Source organism: Rousettus aegyptiacus, unplaced genomic scaffold (assembly GCF_014176215.1).
Source record: "Rousettus aegyptiacus isolate mRouAeg1 unplaced genomic scaffold, mRouAeg1.p scaffold_m13_p_7, whole genome shotgun sequence".
In the NCBI taxonomy this organism is placed as follows: domain Eukaryota; kingdom Metazoa; phylum Chordata; class Mammalia; order Chiroptera; family Pteropodidae; genus Rousettus; species Rousettus aegyptiacus.
The window spans coordinates 22,913,709-22,926,551 of record NW_023416310.1 but is presented as its reverse complement, the minus strand read 5'-3'; the positions used below and the strand labels follow the sequence as shown (position 1 = coordinate 22,926,551).

The window sequence follows — 12,843 nt, the reverse complement described above, 5'->3', positions numbered from 1 at the left end:
TTTGTTTGTTGGACTTGGCATTTTTACTTTTTAATCAAGAGATCCATGTCTTTCCATTCCGGGAAGTATTCTTGTACTATTTCTTTGATAAATTTCTTCACTATACTTTTTCCTGCCCTCTCTTTCTGGATCTCATTAGTTATATCTCGAGCCACTTAGATTAATCCATTAATTTTCTTAAATTTTCTTTCACTTTTTAAAAATATTTTTTATTCTATTTTCTATAAGTTTTCTCTACTTTTCAGTCTCAAGCTTTCCTGATGGAGGCTTCCTTGTCTTCTGGTTCACATTGAAGAGCAAGGCACTGAAAACTGATTCATAGCTCCGTATGCCTGGGAAGTAGCAAATAAGCCTGGTGTTTACTAGAACTTAGCAAGTGAAAGAAGCTGGGGAACTCATTGTTATAGACACGGACTTCTACTGCCCCCAACCTGCTCTCCTTTGTTTCTGGTGCTATTGAGTCTGAAGCCTCTCTTGTTCAGTTTCTCACAGTCTTTATCCAGTGGAGATGGGGAAGGAGCAATTGCTGAGCTTTAATGGATGAGAGGAGGAATCTGGGGGACTAACTTCATTTTTTAGACTTGACACTTTCTAATATACATGTTTTTAGCCCTAGCTTCACCCTTATTTCTATAAGTTTGTAACCTTATTATTGGTCAGCCTTTCTGGGACTCCTAGGGGCTAAGAACCAACTAGCTGTAATCTAGCCATCAGAAAAGTTAGAACTGACATACTTGGCAGTTCACTTTTCTTAAAACTTGAATATTCATAGAGCTACTTTAACAAGATTCGAAGACCAAGCATATGAAAGTTAGGTGGGTTTTTCTGTTCTTTTGGTTTTTTTTTTTTAACTTCACTAACTTACAAATGTATATATGTAAGACTACTTATTTAAATCGCTCTTTTGATATCTAAGAGTCGAGATTTTTATCTTATTTTCAAAACTTTTTAAGGATTTGAAAATCTCAATACTATAAAATCAATGTAATCATTTAAATCAGTCACATACAAATTTATGGAGGTATAACTAGAGTAAGACTATAAGAAAGTTAAAAGAAACAAAATGCTGAGTTTCGGCAACTTTCATCTGAATAAATATATTTTTAAAAAGCAGACGCTTTTATAACTTCTCCACCATTATAGTAAAACTTTAAAAACATACCAATTAAGTTTATGGCAGACATGAATTAAGTACTAAATGAAGATTACTAATGCTCCAATAAATAGTTTTGGTCAAGTGAAAAGCCAGATTATATAGTTGATTGAGCTAAGAAAGTAGAGCTAAAAATTATAGATTATTTATTATAAGATGTTATTTATAGAGTTTTGCTGTACAGAGGAAGAAAGATTGAGGTGTGGACAAATTTGGAATATATTGCTGTTTCACAATCATAAATTTTTATAAACCTTTATAGCAAATAATATAACAAAATCACCAGTAGGGGCTTGGGATGGAGGGTCTTATGAGATATTGAGATCTTAGGAGATATTGGACCTGTTAAGTACTGCATACTTATTTTTTAGATATCAAGGCCTAAGTAGATCTCAGCGTAGTGATAGTTCCATATGCCTCTGGTAGAAATGTGAAGGAAACTATAATAAACATAAGATTTTTTTTTTCTGGAATATTTTCTTCAGGATGGCTCCAGAAGTCGCAGCCGTTGAGAGGAAAGGGGGGTACAATCAGCTCTGTGATCTCTGGGCAGTGGGGATCACTGCCATAGAACTTGCTGAGCTTCAGCCTCCTATGTTTGACTTACACCCAATGAGGTCAGTGTGTCATGGTAGAACCCTATATTTAAATTAACAGATTTCCCTTCCCTAGTATTATTTATGTCATGAGCAAATAATATTTTTAGTCTTGCTTTACCTTATTTGGGAATAATAATAATAGAATTTGTTGTTGATTTTTCAGAGCATTATTTCTAATGACAAAAAGCAATTTTCAGCCTCCTAAACTAAAGGATAAAATGAAATGGTAAGTATTTTTGTGTTATTTACTTTTTAGTCATGAGCAAAAAAAGAACTGAAATTTAAAAGTGTAATTTTTTAAATTTCTTAGGTCAAATAGTTTTCATCATTTTGTGAAAATGGCACTTACCAAAAATCCCAAAAAAAGACCTAATGCTGAAAAGTTATTACAGGTATTTTTGCCCTGAACTATGTCTTTTTTCAAAAGATAAAAATGTCATTCAGTGAGATTTCTAGTAACTCTTCTGTACTATATTATTTTATTTTTATAGCACCCGTTTGTCACACAACCTTTGACACGATCTTTGGCAATTGAACTATTGGATAAAGTGAATAATCCAGATCATTCCACTTACCATGATTTTGATGATGATGATCCTGAGGTAGGAGCTGTTTTACTAACTAGCATATATAACACATACATATATATGTATGCACATCTCAAAGTCAATTTTTTAAAATTCTGGGTTTATTTAAAATAAAGCCAGTTTAAATAAACTGTTGAAGGAACAATGTACTCTTTTGAACTTTGTCTCTCCTAGGGAAGTCAATGTGCTGGGTTTTTCTTATTAGCTATAGACTTATTATCTGAAAATGGCAAAAACAGAATCATCTAATCTACTTGTTGAAATTACTGCAGCTATTTTAAAGTAGTCATTTTAGATGAAGTTGCCAAATAAATTGTCCACATAAAAGAGAATGCCAGTGGAAAGCACCTAAATAAGATGTTAGGATATACTTAAAATTTCTATTTGGTTTTCTTCTCAAAAAGAATCGCTATGCCACTTCGTGAATTATTAGCGGTTAGTAGAAGTGTAAGATTGCCTTTTTGGTGACTAAAACCCTACTTGTCCACTATGGAAATGTTTAAAAATGAGCTAGTGCTGTTGCTAGAGAATGAAATGACTCCAGTTCGTTGGAAGCATTGATGTTACTGGAATCCTCACTTCTGTTAGCGTGTTTAACATTCCTTGGTCAGCTGATAATTGTGGCACCTTACACTCTATTAGACATGGCAGAATTCTTTTATTGGGTTTAAAGCTGAGGTAGATAGCCTGAACTTGACTGGCTTTATGAAAGGTACTTAAAACAGAGTAAATTTCATTGACAATGCTGTAGGAATGATAGCTCCCTCAGTGGTCACAGATTGTCTCAGAAAAATGGTTGCAGCTTGTTGTGAATCAGAGAGAATCTTTCTTTCACTTCACCATTGTTTTAGCTTGCCGTCTTTATACAACTGTGGTTAAATAAGCTATCTGTCCTTTTGTTAAAGGTCTAGAAAGGGGTTCAGAAACATAAAACTTAAGAAATACAAAGTATTATTAACCTTATAATTATACTAGGAGAGAATTTTTTGTTTTGCTTAATTTTGTTGTTGAAAAACCGTTTTTTAAAGTCTACAATAATTCAATATACAGACAGTCCTTGATTTGTCTGGTAGTGCAGGACAATAAATATACCATGTAAGCTGAAAACCCTACAAAGCAATCTTATTCAATGGGGAAAATTATAGTTATAGTTGTCAAAACATTAAAAACTCTCTTACTGTCAGTTTTAAATGTATAGAGAAATGAAAAAGTTGTATTTTGTTCCCATTTTTCATATTTGGGTAGTTTTGGGGACCAGACTGTGATTTAATAATGAAATGCCACCTGTCACTGCTTTTGTTCTTTCCCAGCCTCTTGTTGCCGTGCCACATAGAATTCATTCAACAAGTAGAAATGTGAGAGAAGAAAAAACACGCTCAGAGATAAACTGTAAGTGTATACTTTACACAGTTCATAATTAACATTGAAAAATAAGATTTCAAGTTGTAATTTCGTTACAGTATTTTTGCTTCATTTTCTTTCAAGTAGTTGTTTTACTAAACCTTTTTAAAGGTAGAGTTTAAGGCAGCAAGAATTTCATTTTCCTTATTTCTAAGGAATTTTTGGTATTGGGACAGGGGTAGATTTACGTTGTTACTATTTGGGAGGAAGAACAAAGTTCCTAGAATAGGCAGGAGAGAAGAAATCAATGCAGTGCTGCTCACACTTTTATATGTGTATAACTCACCCAGAGAGCTGTTAAAATGCAGTTTTTGATTCAGTAGACCTGGGGTGGAACCTGAGGTCCCTTACTTCTAACAAGCTTCTGGATTCTGTAGACGCTGATGGTGTAAGTGCCACACTTCAGATATCAAGGAGAGGTAGAGGTTTGTAAGCTGGCCTAGCATCTGAGTGACCTGAGAACCTTTAAAAATGGATTCTCACTTTTCCACAGATCCTGATTCATTAGGTCTTGAGTCAGCCCAGGAATCTACCTTCTAAAATCTCTCTCCATGTATCCTTACGGGCAACCAAGTTATGGGTTCACTGACACACACCATTTATTCTCATGGGATCCGGTTCTGTCAACTTCTCAAAAAGATAAACTCTGTTAACAAGAATCTCTGGAGTAATAGGGCCTTAACCTTTGTTTTCTTCTTAGAAGCACTAATTCTTTATGTACTTAGAATACTATTCTAGTGCAGTTAGGCTTGTGATAACACTTTTCTGTGAGGTGAAGATTTATCCTTAGGGAACTGAAATACAAAATAACCATAGTGAAATTAGGTGTTAGGGTAACTTGAGATAACTACTGTTACGAGACAGTTCCCAATTTTTGGCTAGATTAGTAATGATAATAATAATACATTTTATACTTTAAGTTGAATCCATCTCTTCAGCTTAAAAACTAAGTGTGGTAAGTAGGATCAGGCTCTATTCCCATTTAATAAAAAACAAAAAGAAATGCAGAGATGACTAGATTTGCCTGTGGGATGGAGTCATGACACTAGGTTAACAGCAAGCCCTGGATCTCTTGATTTCCAGCCCAGTGGTCTTTCACAAACACTGCTTCATTTCAGAAACCACCTTGGCACACTTGTGTGGCCTTGAAACTGAAAGTCCTTTGTGAACCCTCCTTTGAAATTTTGGCTTGAGCATGCACTGTATATTAAGTTCTTAGGTAGTTTTGTGCAGGTGCTACCTGGAAATGCTCTTAAAAGGAGGAAACTCTTGAAAGAAAGCATGATGCATTGTACAGAAAGCCCAGGACTGGGATCTGGTACTTGTTTGCCAGCGATTAGTTATGCGACCATATAATCTTACCCTTAAAGCTCCTTCTGAAGCCACATGACTTACATTTGCTAATTTCCCCCAAAAGTATTTTTCTGAAAGTGACAACCTTAGTATATGAGCATTTCCCATTTTTTTTAATATAAAAAAAGTAATTGCAAGGTGTCTTTGTCAGTTCTTTAATAATACAAAAGATAATTAGAGATATCTTTGTAGTTGATTTAGAAAACTTCTCTGTTCAGCACTATTGAAAAATATAACTTAAAGCACTTTATATCATATTATCTGATTCTATTATAAATTATATTTTCAGGCCCTTCATTGCAAGGTGCAGTTGTTTCTGGATCATTCTTTACTAATTTATATCAGTGGTTCTCAGCTCCTAATTGCATGTGCCCGTATGTGCTATTTGAAACTAGATGCCTATACCTCAATTTTTCTGAAATGCTGATATTGCCCTCCTTTTAATGGGAGCAAGTAATATCTGAGAAAGATCTTCTCTGCTCCTCTCTTTGCCAGCAAGAAAGTTGTCATATCCTCTAGTATGTTGAGGTACCAGCAGGGTGAAAACCACTTTTAATAATGTGTGGGTTTGATTATTTAAGGCTTTTAAATCTCATGCAGTGTTCTAATACCTGCTTTCTTGGGATGTTTTATGGTTTCATATATGATGCAATACATAGAATAGTTACTAATTCTATTGACCATACAGACAGGCTTTGGAAAAATAGTTTAATAATTGTGTATATTTGTTCCTCTTGATAATGTTTTATGTTTATAATTACGTGGTATCTCTCCATGCAACCAAGGTTTTCTCTTTGTTAAACTAAATAGTGTTTAGGCAATAAACAGTGACTCATTTATTTGCAGAAAGGTTACTCTTTCCCTTTTAGGAAGTCCCCACTGCCTTCACTTAAGTGTGATAAACAAATTCTTGATTTAAGAAGAAATAATTCTGGGGCTCTTCTTGTCTGCCATAGTAGATTCAGTTTTGACCCAAAATGGCTAATGAAAAGTCAGAAAATGATCATCTTGGAACTGTCTCAAAGAAACTAAAAAGGAGGTTTCATCTGGATACTAAAATATAAATTTATGGTGTGTGGCCTGACATACTTACAAGGAGATGGTAGAGGAAACAGAGACCAATAGACAATTACAGATAAGTAGGGTTTTTTGACATTACTAAGGACATTATAAATAGCACTTCACTCTGGAATGATTGATCAACAGTTATTTGAATGATAGTTGGAAGATCCTGTGGCAGAAACTGGTCATAATTTTAGGGAATTTGAAGAAAACTGAAAGTGATACCAATGTAACACATGAAGAACGACTTCCCATTGGGACTTTGCTATATGGGCCCCCTTTCTGGGAAGGCATTCCCATAGAGTACAGGGGTATTGAATAGCTGCAGTTAGGCTCCAGTCTTTGTTACGCAAGTTATTCTTAGACAACATCCCTGCGGCCCTGTGCTCGGTGATTATACAGTCTGGTAAGGAAAACAGGCGTGTTCACGTGGGGCAATAACCCAAGGCAAGTGGATGCACAAAACTATCCTCATATAACTTTAAGATTTAATTTTGTTATTTGATGACAAGAGTAGATAAAAGCCATTCATTAGGCCACTATCAAGGTGTAATATATGTTAGTTTTAATACCTTACTAAAAGTTATTTTGTAATCTTTGATGTGTGATCATATGTAAACAGGCATGAGGAACCCATTATTGAAAGTGTACTTATATCTTTAAGGGCCAAAAATTGATATCTAGTCCGTAACAGCTATACAGGATATACGCACTCACACACAACTAGAGATCTTATAAGGCTGTGTTTCTCAACCTTTTTCACTTGTGCCTCATATTACTGGATTTTCGAGTCTCATGGTCTCCTGTAATTGGTATTAGCATTCACAATTAATCATCATACACTAAGATTAAATAGAAAAGTGATTATACTTTGAAATCTCACTCATTTCCCTACCTTGATAGAGAATTGCTGTTTTAGCTAAAGAGCTTACTAGTTGAACTGCAGTGTATTTGTGACTGTGTTTTTTTCCCTTTAATATTTTGTATTTGTGCCTCTGCTTTTTATGTCGGTGGTCTTGAATGCTGTATCCAGGTTATAAAAGCAGATGATGATGATGAGATACAGAAATTAGAGGTAAAGGTTGTGAAGCATTCAGTACATTAGAATAGCAAGGAAAAAGATGAGTGTAATATGGTTCATTTATGTCTGCCCCAGCTAGTTTATACTTTAGCTACAGTAGTGTATTAGCTATTTACTACTGTTTGACAAATAATCTCAAAGTTTATCAGCATAAAACAGTAAACATGTATTATTTCACACATATTCTTAGGGTCAGGAATCCAGTACACCTTAGCTGAGTGGTTCTGGCTCAGGGTCTGTCGTGAAGTCACAGTCAGGATGTCAGCTGTGACTGCAGTCATCTGGAGGCTTGACTAGACTAGAGGATTCGCTTCCAAGGCTGTTCACAAAGCTTTTGGTCCAAGGCTTTAGGGCCCTGCCATGCAGCCTCTACATAGGGCTGCTCGCAGTAGGGCTTCCTCCAGAGCAAGTGATCTGATACAGAGAGCCCGCAACAGAAGCCTTATCATGGAGGTGATACCATCATTCTGCCCTGTTCGTTTGGTCACATACACCAAGCCTGGAGATGTGGGAAGGGACTGCACAAAGTTTTGAACACGAGGAAACAGGAATTGCTAGAGTCCATCTTGCATGCTGGCTTCCAAAAAAATATTCTGCCACAATTGCTGTCTATCCACTTAAGTCTTCAGTTAAGCTTGTCTCTATTTTATGTTGGGTCACAATGAAGTAGCAAATTAAATACTGGCTTTAACAGACACCTAATTTTGCTAATTATTTTCTTGTTTACTATGGAAAAGGTGTATTATTAACAGATTAAGCTTTAACAGCTTAGACTTTCTTGGGCTTTTTCTGGCTGATTCTTTATTTAAATCTTTGGATTGTGATTAATGTATGGTAGATAATAAAATTAAATGCTTTTTGCTATGTAGTACCTTTAAAAATGATTATATCATTAAGAATAAAGAAACAGATCATGGCTTTACTTTTTTTTTAGTTGGCCAAGTAAAATTTGATCCACCCTTAAGGAAGGAGACAGAACCACATCATGAACTTGTAAGTAGGGTAGTCTTGGAACGTTAACACTGAAAACAAATGTTTTAATCAATCTTTATGATACATTGTAGCAGAAATAAAAAGCTAGTTATTAATATTTTCAAAAACATTAGGGGAATAAAAGGTAAGTAGTTCTGAAATTCAGAATAAATAAATCTGTGTTGCTGATTTCGAATATTTTCAAAATTGTTTTGGAGAAACTTGATAGTTTTACTATTCTCTGATTAAATGTTTTTAATGCTGGCCCTTCAATTTTATTTATTTATTTATTTTTTCATTTTTGTTTTTCAGTTTTTCAGCAGCTTTTTGTGTATTTATTAAGATAAATGTCATGGTTTTAAACTAAAATGTTGGACCAATAAAAGCATATCTCACTAAATATGGGCAGCTTTTAAGAGTGGAACCCAGTTTTTTAAACATCAGAAGAGTCACGTCTGTTTAGAGTACTAAAATTTAGGAGAGACTAGGCCTACATAGTAGATCAAGTTTGTCTTTTATTTATTTAAGGCTCGCTAACTGTATGAATGTTCTTTTCATGATTCTTTTTTAATGTTTTATGTATTTTCTGGATATATATTAATATATTAAATACAGCCTTAGAGGCAAAATTCTTTGAAAATATTTGAGGTACTAATCTATGAAAGAATAAATGGAACTTAAAAAAAGCAAACAATTAATTTTAATAAAATTACCAAAGGTCCAGGTTATGTTACATTTTTTTCTATTTAATTAATGAGCAGAATATAACTGTTAATACGTACTAAGGATTGGAGTGAGATCTTTCTTCTTAAATTTAATGCTTATTTTAACACACCCAACCAAAGGCATACAAAGGAAATCTTTAGCCTTTAATTTTTGGAGTAATTCTAATTCGGTATATACCAGCATGTAGGAAAGGAATGTTAAAGCAAAATTCTTGAAATGGTCTTGTTATAATAACTGAAGCCTGACATTTAAGTACAGGATGGAGAAAGTTAAGAAGAAAAAGTTGTCGCGATGTTTATAGTTGCTAATTGTATTTTGTTAAGGCCATTTGAGTTTATTTGCTGTTTCTCTTTTTAAGTTGGCATTGCATGTATTTAAATTCCATACTAATTTATAGTAAGTGCACTATAGAGCAAAGTTGTTGCAATGTTGCTTTTTAGAAGTGCCTTAATATGATTTGACTTTGCCTTTGTTTTAATAAAATTATGTTAGCAGGACTTACTTCACTTATGAAAGTTTCCCTTTGTGAATTTGTGGCTTTTAGTCTAAGTGTAAATAACTTGGGTTTCTTGGTCTCTGCTAAACAGCCCGACAGTGATGGTTTTTTGGACAGTTCAGAAGAAATATACTACACTGCAAGATCTAATCTGGTATTTCTCATCTTCTGATTTTCTTTGTCAGCATTGTTTTAGTCTTGTTTGTTTTACTTTTTTAATCAAACGTTTTGTCCAATTTTAATGAACCAATTTAAGCATTATTTTATAAGTTCCTCCCATTTAGCAAGCTTCCATGTAATAAGGGGTATAGCAGAGTTTTTCCTAACAAGTTAAATAAGTATATGTACTCAAATATATTATAATGTTGTAATAAAAAATAAAAATATTTTTTCTTTTTTATGAAAAATGTTCAATTTTCTCATTCAAATTTTTTTTTAAAAAACTTTAAAAAACTTAGTTTTAATATAACTTGTTTAATGAACTAGAAACTGTTTATATTACATACCCATTCATATATAAAAGCTATATATTGCCAATATAATATATATCATTTTAAGAAATAATTCACCCCTAATTAACAAAGAAATCAGTCTCAGATTAAATTTTAACTTTGTAATATGATGTAATACCCAGTTTTCTCAGGCCAGAATTTGGATTATAAAGCCTCCCTGAAATTATTAAGACTCTCTTACCATTATGTAAGAAAAGATGGGACATTAACCCTGGTAAATATTTAATAAATAATGCTTTTAATAGTTGCTATTAAATAAATAATTCTTTCTACTTCTGTAGTTGGCCAGGGCCCCACGTTGCTTCCATATTTACTCCTAGATGCCACTTTTCTGACTTTTCAGTGGAATTTTCCTGCTGTTTCCTTCCTTTGCTTCGATAACATGCCTCTTCCAATTCTGATTGACTTAAATGATTATTTACACAAATTCTTAAATCTCTGTCTTGTAACATTTGTTGAACAGAGAAGAGATTTTAGACGTAATTTCTCTTTTAGTGAAGTTACTGTCTTCATGGGCAGAAAATACTTGCACACATAAACTCTTAGCCGTGCAAAAAAAATATATAGTGGGTTGCCAAAATATAGGCAACTGTTGAGGAGAAGCTAACATACAGTAGTTACCATAGAAATCAGAGAAGGAGAAAAGCTTTGGGGTTAATGTAACTTCTGGGAGAGATTAAAACTGGTTCAGTATTGTGCAGGAGCCATTATAGATTCTTCAGGAGAAGAATGGATATATACCTTATGTTTCATGGGAATTAATGTAGGAACAATTATTGGTAGAGACCACAGTTTTGAGAGACGGCAGATAAAAGAGCTGAAATTATGAAATGTTCATACTACTGCTGGAATTATGGGATTAGCTCAGAAGAGGAAGATTGAAGTAATCAAAGAGAAAATGATGGGTGAAACCATGAGGTTACATATGTTATTCAGCAAGGACTGAATAAAGAGAGTGTAGAAAACTAGTTACTTCAGTGGATGATGCCTGTGTTTTGCAGCCAAAGATGGAATCAACATCAGAGGCAGGGAAGAAGCATTTGAAAAGCTAGAATTGGTAGACATATTGTCACAAAGGAAAGAAGGATGCATCAGATGGCTCAGTGAAGCCAGAAAGGGAGGATTGAGAATTAACTGTCAGAGGAAGCAAGGCAGAAGGAATGTTTGAATAGAACACTGACAGTGATTTCTCAATTGAAAATTTCTTTAGAATTAGACACATGTAGGTTAGAATAACAATTAGTGAAATTTGTTTTGGAAATAAAAGATTGCGAATAAAAAGCTTAAATTAATATTTTCCAGAAAAGACAACTATAACACCAGAAACATAATACTTGAGAGTTACAAATATTCTTTTCTGTACTGTATGGAACTAGCCTAGTAACTTGAAAACTTTGTCACAGCTCTTTTCCCTAGAACTGTATCCACTTCCAGCCCTAAATAATCAGGAGGGTCTTATGATAGAGCGAGCAGTTGACAAGAAGTCTTGTGACAAAGGAGGGCTTTACGGAGAGTTGTGATAGTTCTGGCAGAAGGGGGATGAATAAAATAGTTGTCAGATTCTATTTATAAAATCAACCTAAAAAAGCTCACTTATAGTGATGATAAAAACTAGCACTTATCTAGAAGTTTTTATAGACCAGGTATTACAAGCATTTTAACTGTATTAAATTATAATTCTTGTTTTACAAATGAGGGAAATTAAGGTACAGCAAAGCTGAAATTGGTCTTACCACCCAGCTAAATAACATTATAGAGCTGAGATTTGACCTAAGCAACCTGGCTTAGGAATCCAAAACCTAAACCACTGTGCTGTATTGCCTCTACGCAATATCGTCAATATTTTGTTTTCCACCAATGGTGGGCTTACGTTCATGTTCTCTCTCTCTCTCTTTTTAATCAACATATGTGCTCATAGTAATTTTTTTATTGTATAAAACATAATACATAATAATTGTGATAAAACAAAAACAATATAGAATTTAACACTGTAACCATTTTTAAGTAGCATTAAGTCCAGTTGCATTAAGTACATTTGTATTGTTGTGTAACCATCACCATGATCTACCTTCAGAATGTTTTCATCTTCCCAAACTGCAACTCCTTACCCATAAAATAATATCTCCCATTCCCCACCCCCATCCTCTGGCAATCATCATTCTATTTTCTGTGTTTTTGAATTTTCTGTACTCTAGTTACCTCATATAAATGGAAACGTGCAATATTTGTTCTTTTGTGACTGGCTCAATTAACATAATGTAACGTCTTCAGGATTCATCCATATTGTAGCACATGTCAGAATTTCCTTTTTAAGGATGAATATATAAATAATATATATAAATAACATTTGTTTCTCCATTGATCTCTATCAATGGACACAAATTGCTTTCACTTTTTGACTATTACGAGTAATACTGCTATGAACATGGATGTACAAATATGGGTCCAGTCTCTGCTTTCAGTTCTTTTGGGTATATAACTAGAAAGGGAATTTGCTGGATCATATGATAATTTTACGTTTACTATTTTGGGGAACAGTTATACTGTTTTCCTTAACCGCCGCATCATTTTACAGTTTTTACCAGCAATGCACAAGGGTTCCAATTTCTTCCTATCTCCATGAACACTTGTTATTTCCTGCCAGGGCCGGGGTGGCCCAGAGTGAGGGTGTGTGTGATTGTTTGTTTTTTAATAACAGTGGCATGACCTGTCCATAGTTATTTCAGCCCCCAAATTTCATCAGTCCTAAAACCTTGGCATTGTGAACAAGATTTCAACTCATAAATACTTGTTGCTGGCCACTAGAAACCAGGTGAACCCACAATTTCTGGCTGTCACCTTAGTAGGCAGTCGCCACCAAGATGACGGTTGTGAATCTCTTGGGACCCAGAAAAAAAACAT

The 12,843-nt window shown here is 34.1% G+C and overlaps 1 protein-coding gene across 5 annotated transcripts in view; it reads left to right on the top strand.

The window, feature by feature from the left end:
- MAP4K3 (mitogen-activated protein kinase kinase kinase kinase 3) overlaps nt 1-12,843 on the top strand; it is a 138,146-nt gene that overhangs the window by 78,398 nt on the left and 46,905 nt on the right. For 3 of the 5 annotated variants that reach the window (XM_016142254.2, XM_016142252.2, XM_016142255.2), the window contains exons 9-15: nt 1,639-1,770; nt 1,916-1,978; nt 2,063-2,144; nt 2,244-2,354; nt 3,650-3,728; nt 8,171-8,229; nt 9,522-9,584. In XM_016142254.2, coding sequence (XP_015997740.1) covers nt 1,639-1,770; nt 1,916-1,978; nt 2,063-2,144; nt 2,244-2,354; nt 3,650-3,728; nt 8,171-8,229; nt 9,522-9,584 — 589 coding nt within the window. The remainder of the gene's footprint in view (nt 1-1,638; nt 1,771-1,915; nt 1,979-2,062; nt 2,145-2,243; nt 2,355-3,649; nt 3,729-8,170; nt 8,230-9,521; nt 9,585-12,843) is intronic. The other 2 variants (XM_016142258.2, XM_016142257.2) reach the window with 1 other exon arrangement.